We start from the raw sequence: 12,592 nt of genomic DNA, 5'->3' as shown, positions 1-12,592 counted from the left end.
AAGCCAAAATTGTACTTGGTGTTTTCCTTCGGTAGTTTTTTTTCGCACAAAAAAAGTTAACTTGGAATGGGTGCATGCGATTCCAGTTATTCAAAGCTCAGGTAATTCCACAGACGTAAAAATCCAATGACTCGCGGTGGAAATAACTAAGACGCGTTGAGGTATTCGAATCACGGAGATGTCAACGATTTTGCAGGGATTAAAACCCGGCTTTGCTTCTGGCCCTAATTATTACACAGAAATGATTTAATTTCACAAAAATGTACAGAAGTCGTTTGAACTAGTGGCGGTGCATTTTGTGTTTAAAAGTCCACTCTGCTGTGTATACTTACAGGTTATTATTCTCCAAAAACTGTTTCCAACTGTTGATGTTCATAGTAAAGTTGTTTCAACCCTTGGAGAAGCCACAAAAAAACTGACACAGGTCAAGCAACAAGTGGCCTTCGCAAGCTTTGGCCAAGAGAGCCAAATTGTAATTATAATCTTAATGGGGCAGTCGGAAAACACAACTAACTACTAAAGTTTGCTTTGATGTTGATACAACCGCAATTCAATCAGCGTCCGAGACTTTCCTTGTGGCTTGCGAAAGAAAACTAAAGCCGGCCATCCATTGAAAACGATGCTTCCAACTGGGAAAGCGTAGTATGAGTGACGTGACTGAAAATGATGCAGGCAAACTGGCATGCCAACATGCAGAGCTACATAAAAGTACGAATTTATGTATGTACATATATATGCATACATATGTGTGTATGTACATACTTACAGCGCATGGTTGGTGGAAGTCCGTACTCGCGTACATTTCGATATTGAGCTTGTGTTTCAGTTAACAGAAATGTTCATTCGTACACACACTCGCCTATAAGTATGTATTGCATGTTTTTTCTTTTAGTTTGCAGTAGCAGAAACTACTTGAAAGCTTGATTTCCCGCCAGTTGCCTTATTTTGGTGCAGGACATGCCGATTGTTGCGTTGGAGCAGCTTATAGGCCGCTGAGTACTGCGTTCGAGTGTGGCGTTGTACATACTTAAGAGTGAGTGATATTCAGTCCTCTATCTTTAACGCCTTGGATGACTCTATACAATTTGAGATTTTAAGCATTGAGCACCCAGTGCTAGGCCTAAAAGCATGCAACAGGCTTTGCTAGAACCCATGTACAGGTTTCATCGCACATAAAAAACACAACAACAGTTGCTAGATTAAGACATTTGAATCACTTTTTACTGTAGCTACATACCTATCTAAGAAACAAAAATTAAAACCGATTCTTTTCATAGAAAAACTTTCCTCATGGCAACATTCATCAGCCACCCTGTATGTTAACAGCTGATCCAACAGCCAACAAATATACTGTTTGTGTATGTGCGTACGTGTGCACATACAGATGTGTGCTGAACTTTGTACCTGGAATGTCCAACAAGCGTTTTGGTCGACGAAGAGAGAAAGAGCGCATGCACACACCACCAACATATGCGTAGGGCATGGCGAGAGAGTCGGAAAAGAGAGCAAATATTGTTTACATCGTTTGTGTACAGTGGATTCAATAAAAATACACCCTGTAGAACACACAGAGAATGCAATTGCAGTTTCTTATCTCCTTGATTATTGTGTTTGCAATTAATCGAGTTCGGGATTTGAGTTATTTATTCAACATATTTAGATTTCAACATAAAGATACATATTCATATGGTAAAACGTACCCAGAATTCGTAAAAATGTAAACGCATGGGTGTAAAGAAAACACATCAAACGTACAGAAATATTTACATATGCATGTATACATATGTATTTATTTATGTACATGTAAATATGTGCATCAATGCACCAAAGTAACGGTAGATTTAGTCTAATCTCATAGCCTTGAAATATTCTGGCTCTCTCTGCGCTCCCAGAGAAGCTCTCCCAGTGGGAAATTGTTTGTGTATTCGGTGCTCTTCGAACGCCTATCTGCGCCGCTGCTCGATTTCGAGTGTGTGTATGCTGCTCGTTGTCTGTTTTGGACCCACTTTTGTTATGGCTTGCTTGGGGCTGTCTGTAGGAGACCTCGTCGGCGCTGTCGCTGTCGCTGCCGCAGTCAGCGCCAACTGCAAACGCGATAAAGAAAACCCGAGACAGACCGAGACCGAAAAGTGAATGTTGTCGCACAAAACACAAGCCTTCCAAACCTCGAATTGGTTGGGTGTCCTCAACAGCAGCAGTTCCCCGCAGCAACCTGAATAAACCACAGCGCAAGTCCCGCAATTCACAAAAGCCTGCCCTTCACCACCAGACAGAACTTAGTAAAATAAAATATATAACCTTAAAGTGGACAAAAAACCAGTGAAAAGTAAGTCCCACTCCCTCACAGTCGTCGCTTATTGCAAGGAAAATAAAGTCCGCGAACGAAAAGTAATTACATAAAAATAAGCTGCAAAAATAAAAAGCAAGACCAGCCGCAAGACCATTGAGACACACTCTCTCTCTCTCTCTCTCTCTCTGCCTTCTCGATATTGAGTGCAATACAGAAATTAACGTATAATTTTCTCCAAATTTCTTCAAGGCTCATCATGGCATTCCGCGTGGCCGGACTCTTCCTTAAAAAAGAGCTTGTTGCTCCTGCAACCCAGCAGCTCCGTCTTTTCCGCACATCCAACACAGCGAGGGCCACGTTCCTGGTGAACTCTCCAAACACGGCACTGGACAAGAGCATCCTGCAGAGATATCGTAATCTGGAGACGCCTGCCAACCGCGTGCAGGCCACGTACCTCTGGATTGACGGCACTGGCGAGAACATTCGCCTGAAAGATCGCGTTCTCGACAAAGTGCCAAGCTCCGTGGAGGACTTGCCCGACTGGCAGTACGATGGCAGCTCGACCTACCAGGCGCATGGCGAGAACTCGGACACCACTCTCAAGCCGCGTGCCATCTACCGGGATCCCTTCAAGCCGGGCAAGAACGACGTCATTGTCCTGTGCGACACCTACAATGCCGATGGAAAGCCCACACCGTCCAACAAGCGTGCAGCCTTCCAGGCAGCCGTTGACAAGATTGGGGACCAGGAGCCCTGGTTTGGCATTGAGCAGGAGTATACGCTGCTCGATGTGGATGGTCGTCCCTTCGGCTGGCCCGACAACGGTTTCCCAGCACCCCAGGGACCCTACTACTGCGGCGTTGGCGCCGACCGCGTGTACGCCCGAGATCTCGTGGAAGCCCACACCGTGGCCTGCCTGTACGCAGGCATTGACTTTGCCGGCACCAACGCTGAGGTGATGCCCGCCCAGTGGGAGTATCAGGTAGGTCCCAGCAACGGCATGAAAGCCAGCGATGATCTCTGGGTCTCGCGCTACATCCTGCAGCGCATTGCCGAGGAGTACGGCGTCGTTGTCACCTTCGACCCCAAGCCCATGGAGGGACAGTGGAATGGAGCCGGGGCCCACACGAACTTCTCCACCAAGGCGATGCGCGCTGATGGGGGAATCAAGGCAATCGAGGCGGCCATCGAGAAGCTGAGCAAGCAGCACGAGCGCCACATCAAGGCGTACGACCCCAAGGAGGGCAAGGACAACGAACGGCGCCTGGTCGGCCGTCTGGAGACCTCCAGCATCGACAAATTCTCGTGGGGCGTGGCCAACCGGGCTGTCAGTGTGCGGGTGCCACGAGGCGTCGCGACAGCTGGCAAGGGTTACTTCGAGGATCGCCGCCCCAGCTCCAACTGCGACCCGTACGCCGTGTGTGGCGCCCTGGTGCGCACTTGCCTGCTCAACGAGTAGAGCGGCGGTGGAGAGAGTGTGTAGGCTGCTGCTGGTGGGCGTAACATTTTTATTGTACATAGCATACATATAATTGAACTTTGGCTCGGCCCGTGGCTGATAATTTGGCTAATTTCCGATTTTTGAGTGGAGCAAATATAATTTTGCTTGTGTGAAAAAGACAAAATGCAGAGAGCGAGAGCGAGAGCGAGAGCGTGTGGTTAGCATTTAAGAAATGAAGAAAAGAAAAGTGAACTACTGAAGAAAACCCCAAAATGTAGAACATATTTTGCCATTAATACTTTTACAAATTATGTATACTTTTATTATTGCTTTAAAATAATTAATAAATTACTTTTAAAATTACTTTTATGCAAACATTTGGGTTTGAGCAGCTCCACGATGTTCTGTTCGGTATTACTTTAATTTGCGTGAGTTTTGTGCAATCTTTTGAGTTGTTGATTTATTGATTTGCCTGCCAGACAATGCCAAATTGAAGGATCGAAGTAATGAGCATCAAAAACTAGATTTGCATATCGTTACATACATAATTATGTACATACATAAATATGCACAACTTATACATAAACCAATATTGTTTGTAGCATTTGTTGTTGAGTAGAACTTGTTGAACACAATTTTAGAGAACATATTATTATCCTCACTCTTTGCTAGAATTTACAACATTCTATATGTATTTGAGCATCTTTAGTATTCGAGTATTCCAATGCGTTTCAAATAAACATTTCAAGTTGTAAACAAAAACAAAACCCATTACTAAATGTCTAATTTATTTTGCTTCTATTTTGGCGAGCTTTCAAAAAACGACACGCTGCAATCGCTGTGAAAAGCTGCATTTGAATATACATATATGTAAAACGGGCTGGTTTGTATAAGTAGTACAGGGGGAACGAACTTAAAGCCTTGTGTACATACATATGTATATTTAAATGGAAAGTTTTCCACGAACAGGCTGACACTGAAAGTTCTGAAGATCGAGTGCCTGTGCCTTCGTTTCGATATGAAATTATTAATACGCCCAAGTAGTGCTTGTACATATGTACAACAATGTATGTATTCAGTATATGGGCGTTGCATTCACACTGCTGATAATGTGAACATGGAGTGCACTCAGCTGTTGACAGGCCACAATCAAATAAAGAATGACCCTCCTCGAGGGATGGCCTTAATCGCCGCTAAAGGGCGCTTGTGCTTATTCTCCATGCCCCTTTCCCCAAGCTAACAAAGTGCTGCCCTGCCTTGGACTTGCCTGCACTTGTGGCCGGCCCTTGCCTCACCTGTATAGCAACCGGCTCAGCGTTCTGTATTTGTAACGGGGCCGGGCCCCAAGCTTGCGGAAGATAAGGCAGTTTGTTCATCATAATATTGAATACACAAAACACAGACAATCGGTTTGCCAGCGCCAGAAGTGCAGCTAAGTTGACAGAGCAGATAACCCGTGCAATTTGTTCGCTGTATACTCTATGCGGCCGGACACATTCCTTTGGCCAAACACTCAACCTTTAATACCCGTATACCCGTTTGCTGTTGCAGCATACATACATATGTACATGTCTGTGTTGGTGTTTTTATTTTAAAATGAAATCCCATAAACAATCGTAATCAAGACTGCGGCTTGTTATGAACGAAGAACTTGAGAGTTCCGCACCGAAATCCACAGCAAGATCATTAACGAAGTTCATCTATATTCATGGAACAAGTTTTATAGTTGTTCACATCTTACAATGCAGGTCTGTGGATAATCCAGTTATGCTCCGCTGCCTAACAAAATTCCTTTTCCTGTGTCCATTTGCATAATATGAAATGATAAGCTGAAAAGTGTTTTTGCCGCCTGAACAATATGCAAAGGAACAGAAATGCTTTTCCAATGGGAACACAATCTTATCGTTGGATTTTCTGTGATAACATCTAAAGGCATTTATGGATGTGCATGTGTACATCTCTTTATTTATACATTTTCAAAAGTAGATTGCATTTCGAACGATCTGCCAGCAAAGTCTAGTGCAAATGTTTTAATTTTAAGCCCACTTATGAATGAGATTACTTGAGCAAGACTCATTGGCTGTGGGCGGTTCATTAAACATTTAAACATTATATTAGGCATTAAGTTAATTTGTGTGGCGTTTAAAGTCCAAAACAGCTGATAAGATTCTCCTTCCGCCTGCAGAAAGTCTGACCCCAGACCACTTGTTGCTATTATCTGTTTTTGGCGTGGCATTTAACTCGGTCAATTGATGGCACTGGCTATCAGCAGGCAACGCGTTATCAAATGCTCATAAATCATGCTGGAAATAAAAACATCCAACATTGGCAAGAAAATTCGGAATTCTCAAATTTAATTGATGTAATCGTTGCTCTCTATGCAGAGAGGAAAACTTGTTATCTTATATACCTACATACATACATATGTACACACACACACACATGCACATGTTTGAATAAATAAATAGAAATATCAACAAGTTTTTGGCGCACGGCCACGGTGCGTGATGTGTTACTGCTCCTGTACAGTGGAGGCCAGAAAAATGAGCATTTTCAAGCGATTCACTTAACTGTACATACATTTATGTACACGTCTGTTTTTGCACTTCGAGTGGCAAAAAAGCGTAGCCGAAACTGGGTCAAGAAACTTATACACAGACACTTCCTTGTGACGAGAGCAGAACGATGCGTAACAAAATACGAGCTTCTGATAACACCAGATTTACAGCTACAATGTGTAGAGGCAGAGGTAAACAAACACAATAATAAAAGCAGTAAAAGGAGGCAAAGCAAAATGAAAAGCAAAACCAAAACCAAAACCTGTTTATTGAGGCGAGCGTTGCTGGGGGCTGGCTGTATTGGGTTTATTGTTTCAATTGGTTTTGTACCAACTGCTCGTTGAGATTACCGTTAATGGCGCTACTAATAGCCCCTCATAATTGATTACTCGATCAACAAAAAATATATATGGCAGGTCTACAGTTCGACAGTTTGATTATGAAATCGCAGTGGCACTTGTCGCTCCTACATGTCATGGCATATCCTGTGACTGATGCCCAAATTATCGACACAATTATCGAGGAGCTGTGCCATTTGTTGAGGGAATTGTTTGTTGCTCCGAGGCGAGTCTTTGTCCTTATCTTCGTGTCGATATTGCGGGTCTTGCGCCAAGCAGATAGCCAGCCGTCTGATTAGTTTCTTTGTACATATTTCTGTACATATATATTTTTGTATCTTTTTATATGGCCTATTTATCTAATTTCACACTGCTCACGCCATTCGTAATATTTTCGTCGTGATGTGGGTCTATATTTAATCTGTGGAACTCTACAGTAGAACCTGGAATGGCTAGAGAAGCGGAAATTTTCAACGTTTTTGTCTCATATTTTCCACGGCACAATGCCCCATCTGTCGTAGGAAAGCGACAGCACACTCGCGTAGCACACGCGAGTGAAAATCTTTGCGTCATCAGCACCACGCACGCGTCCACCAAGTGATCTTTTCCTTCAGCTGATTGGCGCATTGAACGAAACAAAGTTCAGCAAGGCAATCGCCAAAAAGCAGAAGCGATGACGGGCACAGACATCACAAGGGGCATTGCGCTTTAATTTCATTTCGAATTATGTATTTTGATTAGGCATTTAATTAATTATGAATTCATATTTTGGACTGTTGGATAACTCTGCTATGCTGCTTTGAATATTTTGTGTTGCACCCACTGCTTGTTCTTTTTTTACACCCACTGATAATGAACTGGCATTAAGTGCACAATCTTTTTACTGCAGCGTTGTTATTGCAGCCCACAAAGGCTGACTGAAAGTTGACTGAACTGAACCTTGTTTCTTTGTTTCACCCTTTGCACAAGTACCGTTCGTTCACTCACCAATGCACCTCCCCACTCTAGCCCTCTAGCACAGATATTTTTTTGGCATCGGTAGCCCCATCCCTTTGTTGCTCTAGTTTGCTTATTAGGCATCCCAATATTATTCGGAAGACTTATAAGAGCTTTCTGATAATTAGCTTGGAATCAATAAAGGACTTGTGTGTGGAATTTCCCATCATTGATTAATTGATGGCTGCACTTCACAAGTTCCTCAAGTGTTAATCGATAGCACTGTGTTCTGCTGAGTTCTGATTTATTTCGTTCATTCGTTAGCACCGCAAGACCTTTTTATAACCTTGCCCCTCATAAAATAAGTAGACAACGGTCTCATACGGCCACGCGGGAGTTCCTCGTATAATCCTCCCTTTACCATGAAGTAATGCTTTGGCTGATAGAGTAAGCTGAGGAGCGGATTCTTTGGATTGATGCGCATGTTGTTCATGGCGTAGGTGCCCTTGGTGAGCGGACAGCTCATCGTGTAGTTGCTTTGCTTAAGCACGCTGTCCTTGGCGGGCTTAAAGAGCGGCACCGAGTTGAAAACATTTTGCAAGTCGCACAGCCTGGTGGATGCATTGTATATGGTGCGGGACTTCTCCTTGCCGGAGCGCTGAACGATTAGGATACGGGAGACAGGCGAGGCGATCTCTTCGTTGATGGTGGTAATGGAGCCAATTCCAGTTTGGTTTGAAAATGTCATATTCACTACAAAGCGGGGACGATCGTCTGTCCAGTTGCAGTAGGTTAAAATCACATAAAAACAGCTCTAGGGAAAGTGTTCTATTGTGGTTAGGAATCTGCAGGTGAAGGAAAGATATTTACGCACCTCCTTGCACTCAATTACCAGGCGCCCAGTCAGCAGCATCCAAGCGATGATGGACACAAGTGTGCTCCAAGCAAAGCGCATGTTGAAACACACTGACTCCAGTATCCCGACTGCGCTGACAAATATGAGGAAAATCGAACTTAAAAATTAAACAATTAGCATTAGCTGATCCACCCATCAAATATACATTATAATCAGTAACAGTATAATCAGTATAATTACAGTGCGAGGGAGCATCATTGATGGAATTGATCCGAAAACTGTTTACACTCAGTGTAAACTTCAGCGACGCAATCGGTTACCATTCTCTCTCAATTGCATGCAAAAGACGCAGCAGAGAACCAACGGTGTAAATGCGTGGTGGGAAGAGGCGGAGAAGCCGATAATGCAAATGTACAAATGCATGTGCATGCAAGCGTCGACCAGCGTTAACCGTTATTCTCTTCTTTACTGGTTGTGAAAGCTTTCTGGCAAGTCGTTGCAGTGAAAATAAATATAATTATTAAATTATAAAACGCTCTTAATTGATTAGTACAATATGTCAAACTGCTGTGCTATGCTTAGTATCTGATTCAGTTTATGGCATACGCGCTCCGAGCCCGTGTTCTTCAGCACTTCGGCCAGCTGACGCTGTTCTTTTTGCTGTGCGGTCACATTGTCGGCCAGAATGAATCGCGTCATGAATATAGCATGCGGCACCTGAATGTAGGCAACACGTTTCACCTCAGCCCGAAATCTGTGGAGCAGCCAAACACACAAATAAAGAACGCAATCTATTGCTGGTTCTATTCGCTTATCTTACGCTGTGTAGCTGTATCCCGATATCTCTGCCCCCACTCGTGCCAGACATCTTATGAATGTCTTGTAGTAGACCTCCAACATGTGTTCGAAGTGTAGCTCCAAGATGGGAATATCAACGCTTGATAACAGAAACGAGATTATATCATGCACAACGGAATCATATTGTGCTGTTTGAAAGTCGATTATTTTCATGTGAGTGGGCATGCCAGAGGGGTCTGCAAACAAAAAACAATATTAGAAAGAGAGAATGAGAGGCAGCTAATAACTGACCGTAACGGAACATTAGATTGTTGATCCAGAAGTCCGAGTGAATTATGCTGGTAAATGGCCCATCTGGCATGCTTGCGGGCGCTGCCAGAAAGTCAAAGAGCTCGTCAGATAATTGCTTCACGCGTGATACCAACTTCTCGTTATTGTTAGTCGCTTTGCGTATGTCTTCTAGTGTCTCCGCTTTCATTGTAGCCTTCGACTCTGGGGCAGCCGCATGCCAATCGAACTTCTCGAAGAAAGGTTTAACCTGCTCCTGGAATACATGAGGCTTCAGCAGTCGCAGTGCCAGAGGAAGCGCATGAAACTGGGCCATGTATGTGAGCGCCATCAATGTGTGTGGTAGATCGTAGGGCTGCAGCCGCTGGCCTGGAACGTAGTCACTCCCTCTCAGATTTTCCAGCACCAATATGGCATTATGGTCCACCAGCTGGCAGCTCGAATCAAGGGTTGTCCGTGAACCGTAGTATTGCGCGAATCCATCAAAATGTTCAGCCTGTGGTATGCCCGCCTCTTGCTGCAGTGTGGCCAGGGCAGGTGCCAGGATCTTATATACAGCATTTTCAGTAAGACAAGTCCTTTCGGGCTGAATGAATTGCCAGTATTTGGGATCTGTTGGTGGTACTTTAGCCACCAAATTCACTTCATAAGGCTCTCCTCCATCTGGGCGTTGAACCTGTGCGCGAATTGATAGAAGCACACTGCCATAATTGTCGCCCGGCTGCGTCAGGCTGTTTGTTTGGTAGCTGCAAAGTCTTCCACCGCCAAGGTATGGCTCGATAACCTGATGAAGTTCACAAATATCTGGCAAACTGTCCATGCTGCCTCAACACTTAATTGGTACTCTCCACAAGAGTGGCGAGAACTTATTTCTAAAGCGGCTTTGCTTTGCCTCCTACTGATTAGTTTACTGATAACAGAACGTAAGGTGTCGTTTATTTGATATCATTATGACTGTCTTTAGAAGCAGCCTATCCGCCATGACTTAGTAGAATAAATTAAACTTTTTGCCCAATCTCAAGATCTCGCCAAACTTAACTACAATGTCCTTAGCTCCAGTGTTCTTGGTCAGAACCGTGAGGTCTACATCTTTGTAGTCTGTTGGCAGTGTGCTGCTGTCGGCCAAGATAACTTTCATCATAAATATGGCATGGGGCAGCTGTAAATGTGCTTGTTTTTGCACTTCATCGAGGAATCTGGGGGTGTGGGAATGACAATACACATTTGTAGTTTCTCTAGAAAATTCACTTACGTTTCATATTTATAGCTATTAACATCCACATCGACTTTGCGCAAGGCTTTAATAAAAGCATTGTAGTAGACTCTCAGCAGTTGGTAGTAGTTCTCCTCCAAAACTTTGGTTTCCACACTGGAGAATAGTAAAAATATTATATCGTGCACCAGCGATCCATACTGAGCAATTTGAAAGTCGACAATTTTAAGCTTGATCGGAACGCCATCATCGTCTGCAAGGGATTTGGGATGTAAAATCTATAGTTCACAGCATTTTCTCGCGTCTCACCATATTTCACCATTAAATTGTTAATCCACAAATCTCCGTGCACGAGCGTGGTGTAAGGGCCATCCGCCACATCCTTGCCAGCCTGAAACTCATCGAATTTGTCCAGCAACTCTTTGACGCGCTTCACATCAGTTTCATTGCCATTTGCCGCAGTCTTGATGTCGGCTAGGAGCTCAGTGTTCATCACTTCTTTTTCTTTGGGCGAAATATTAAGGTTCATGTCGAACTTCTTAAAGTAGGGCCTCACGAACTCCTCGTACTTCTGAGGATTCTTTAGCCTCAAGGCAATTGGCAGCGCGTGATACTGCGCCAAGTAGTGGAGAATGAGCACAGTGTGCGCCATATCATAGGGCTTGTAACGGTTGCCGGGCCTATAGCCGTTTACTGTTACATTTTCCTGCACAAGTACGGCATCCCTGTCCACCTTGGTGGCGCTGTCGTTCAGCGAGATGCGGGATCCATAGTAGCGGGGAAAGGCATCGAAGAGTTTGGCGGGCAAGATGCCAGCTTTAAGTTGAAGCTGATTCAATTCGGATGCCAAATACTTATAGACAGCATTCTCTGTGATGCAGGTTCTTTCTGGCTGAAAGATTTGCCAGTAAATATCATTGGTGACTGGTGGCAGCTTCGCTATCAGCGACAACTCCCGAACTTTCGAATCTTTATCCTTGATTTGTGCCTGAATGGCCAGCATGACGCTGCCATAGTTGTCCCCAGGCTTTGTTAAGTAGCGACTGGAATATGTCTCCAGTGTAGTTCCCTCGGGCAGGTGTGGCTGGATCACTTTGTGTAGATCCGTAATTTTTGGAACTTCCTCCATGTTGGAACCGCTCTCAGTCAGATTGAAAAATGGGCCTGAATGAGCGAAGTCTCGATTCTTTACACAGTCGCCTATAGTATTATTTAGCTTTTGTTGCATGTGTGGTAGTCAAATTATTTGTTAACTAGCCGAGCGTCGGTCGGCGCTGTGCGAAAAAAATTAGCTCAAGTGGCGCAGATAACATTTATAGAGTGATACCTGGGACTCGCGGGGCATGCGTGACAGCATGTTAAAAATAGTATTTCCATTTTGCTTTCAATATCGGCAAATCTGTGCCAGTCCCTTATGGGTGTCTACGGGGTATTTCATAGTCAGTGAGTTATCTCCCTGTTACTGTTTCCCCCTGTCTCAATGGGATGCCGCTTCGTTCATATCACCCCGCCACAGAGGGGCTGATGGTAGATGAATTGTGTAAGTTAGTACTACAAGAGCTACTCAATCAACAGCGGCAACGATGCCATCAGCAACAATCAGTAACATCAGCATGTGGATGACTAATTAAAATGTCTTTCTTATCACAGATGCTTATATGCATTGTGTTCAATATCTACATATGGATGAGGGATGCCCAATTTCTATCGATAGATGAATCTTCGCTACTGTTGCTTGCTATTATTTGTATGCATTTCAAACAAATAAAACTGTGTGCATGGTTTTTTGAATTAATTCTGCTACATGGCAACTACATGAGAGATGTAGATCCTCTGCCGGCGAATATGAGCAATGTTTATGCTACGGTCACACC

At 44.0% G+C, this 12,592-nt stretch overlaps 4 protein-coding genes across 5 annotated transcripts; 1 reads left to right on the top strand and 3 right to left on the bottom strand.

The window, feature by feature from the left end:
• The first annotated feature begins 2,141 nt into the window (after nucleotides 1-2,141).
• Nucleotides 2,142-4,094, top strand: LOC117582021 (glutamine synthetase 1, mitochondrial). The gene is made up of 2 exons (XM_034269546.1): nucleotides 2,142-2,326; nucleotides 2,540-4,094. Exon 2 carries the CDS (start codon nucleotides 2,547-2,549, stop codon nucleotides 3,747-3,749), a length of 1,203 nt encoding a protein of 400 aa, XP_034125437.1. The 5' UTR covers nucleotides 2,142-2,326; nucleotides 2,540-2,546; the 3' UTR covers nucleotides 3,750-4,094.
• A 3,774-nt stretch (nucleotides 4,095-7,868) lies between these two features.
• On the bottom strand, nucleotides 7,869-8,573 carry LOC117581899. Its single transcript, XM_034269368.1, has 2 exons — nucleotides 8,438-8,573; nucleotides 7,869-8,377 (listed from the first exon to the last, which is right to left on the bottom strand). The coding sequence occupies exons 1-2, from the start codon at nucleotides 8,516-8,518 to the stop codon at nucleotides 7,877-7,879; spliced, it is 582 nt and encodes a 193-aa protein (XP_034125259.1). The 5' UTR covers nucleotides 8,519-8,573; the 3' UTR covers nucleotides 7,869-7,876.
• A 31-nt stretch (nucleotides 8,574-8,604) lies between these two features.
• LOC117581898 lies at nucleotides 8,605-10,347 on the bottom strand. Of its 2 annotated transcripts, XM_034269366.1 has the most exons (4): nucleotides 9,509-10,347; nucleotides 9,240-9,453; nucleotides 8,967-9,173; nucleotides 8,605-8,681 (listed from the first exon to the last, which is right to left on the bottom strand). In XM_034269366.1, coding segments are annotated over exons 1-4 (1,239 nt in total). In that variant the 5' UTR covers nucleotides 10,326-10,347; the 3' UTR covers nucleotides 8,605-8,680. The 2 variants fall into 2 exon arrangements, with proteins under 2 accessions (XP_034125257.1, XP_034125258.1); XM_034269367.1 differs by lacking the exon at nucleotides 8,605-8,681 and having other exon boundaries at nucleotides 8,966-9,173.
• Nucleotides 10,348-10,419: 72 nt separating this feature from the next.
• On the bottom strand, nucleotides 10,420-11,876 carry LOC117581897. Its single transcript, XM_034269365.1, has 3 exons — nucleotides 11,028-11,876; nucleotides 10,758-10,971; nucleotides 10,420-10,701 (listed from the first exon to the last, which is right to left on the bottom strand). Exons 1-3 carry the CDS (start codon nucleotides 11,845-11,847, stop codon nucleotides 10,491-10,493), a joined length of 1,245 nt encoding a protein of 414 aa, XP_034125256.1. The 5' UTR covers nucleotides 11,848-11,876; the 3' UTR covers nucleotides 10,420-10,490.
• Between the last annotated feature and the right edge of the window lie 716 nt (nucleotides 11,877-12,592).

The sequence above is a fragment of the Drosophila guanche genome, unplaced genomic scaffold (genome assembly GCF_900245975.1).
Source record: "Drosophila guanche unplaced genomic scaffold, DGUA_6, whole genome shotgun sequence".
NCBI classification, from domain to species: domain Eukaryota; kingdom Metazoa; phylum Arthropoda; class Insecta; order Diptera; family Drosophilidae; genus Drosophila; species Drosophila guanche.
The sequence above is the reverse complement of the archived record's forward strand: the minus strand, read 5'-3'. Positions and strand labels throughout refer to the sequence as shown.

Bases quoted from the DNA above. Each gene is read 5' to 3' on its own strand.
- LOC117582021 (XM_034269546.1), top strand. From the start codon at position 2,547: ATGGCATTCCGCGTGGCCGGACTCTTCCTTAAAAAAGAGCTTGTTGCT.
- LOC117581899 (XM_034269368.1), bottom strand. From the start codon at position 8,518: ATGCGCTTTGCTTGGAGCACACTTGTGTCCATCATCGCTTGGATGCTG. The intron at 8,378-8,437 runs GTGCGTAAATAT...CACTTTCCCTAG, and splicing joins TGGTAATTGAGTGCAAGGAG to AGCTGTTTTTATGTGATTTT.
- LOC117581898 (XM_034269366.1), bottom strand. From the start codon at position 10,325: ATGGACAGTTTGCCAGATATTTGTGAACTTCATCAGGTTATCGAGCCA. The intron at 9,454-9,508 runs GTCAGTTATTAG...TTTTGTTTGCAG, and splicing joins CAATCTAATGTTCCGTTACG to ACCCCTCTGGCATGCCCACT. The intron at 9,174-9,239 runs GTAAGATAAGCG...GCTGCTCCACAG, and splicing joins TCGGGATACAGCTACACAGC to ATTTCGGGCTGAGGTGAAAC.
- LOC117581897 (XM_034269365.1), bottom strand. From the start codon at position 11,847: ATGGAGGAAGTTCCAAAAATTACGGATCTACACAAAGTGATCCAGCCA. The intron at 10,972-11,027 runs GTGAGACGCGAG...AATCCCTTGCAG, and splicing joins CAATTTAATGGTGAAATATG to ACGATGATGGCGTTCCGATC. The intron at 10,702-10,757 runs GTAAGTGAATTT...CCACACCCCCAG, and splicing joins AATAGCTATAAATATGAAAC to ATTCCTCGATGAAGTGCAAA.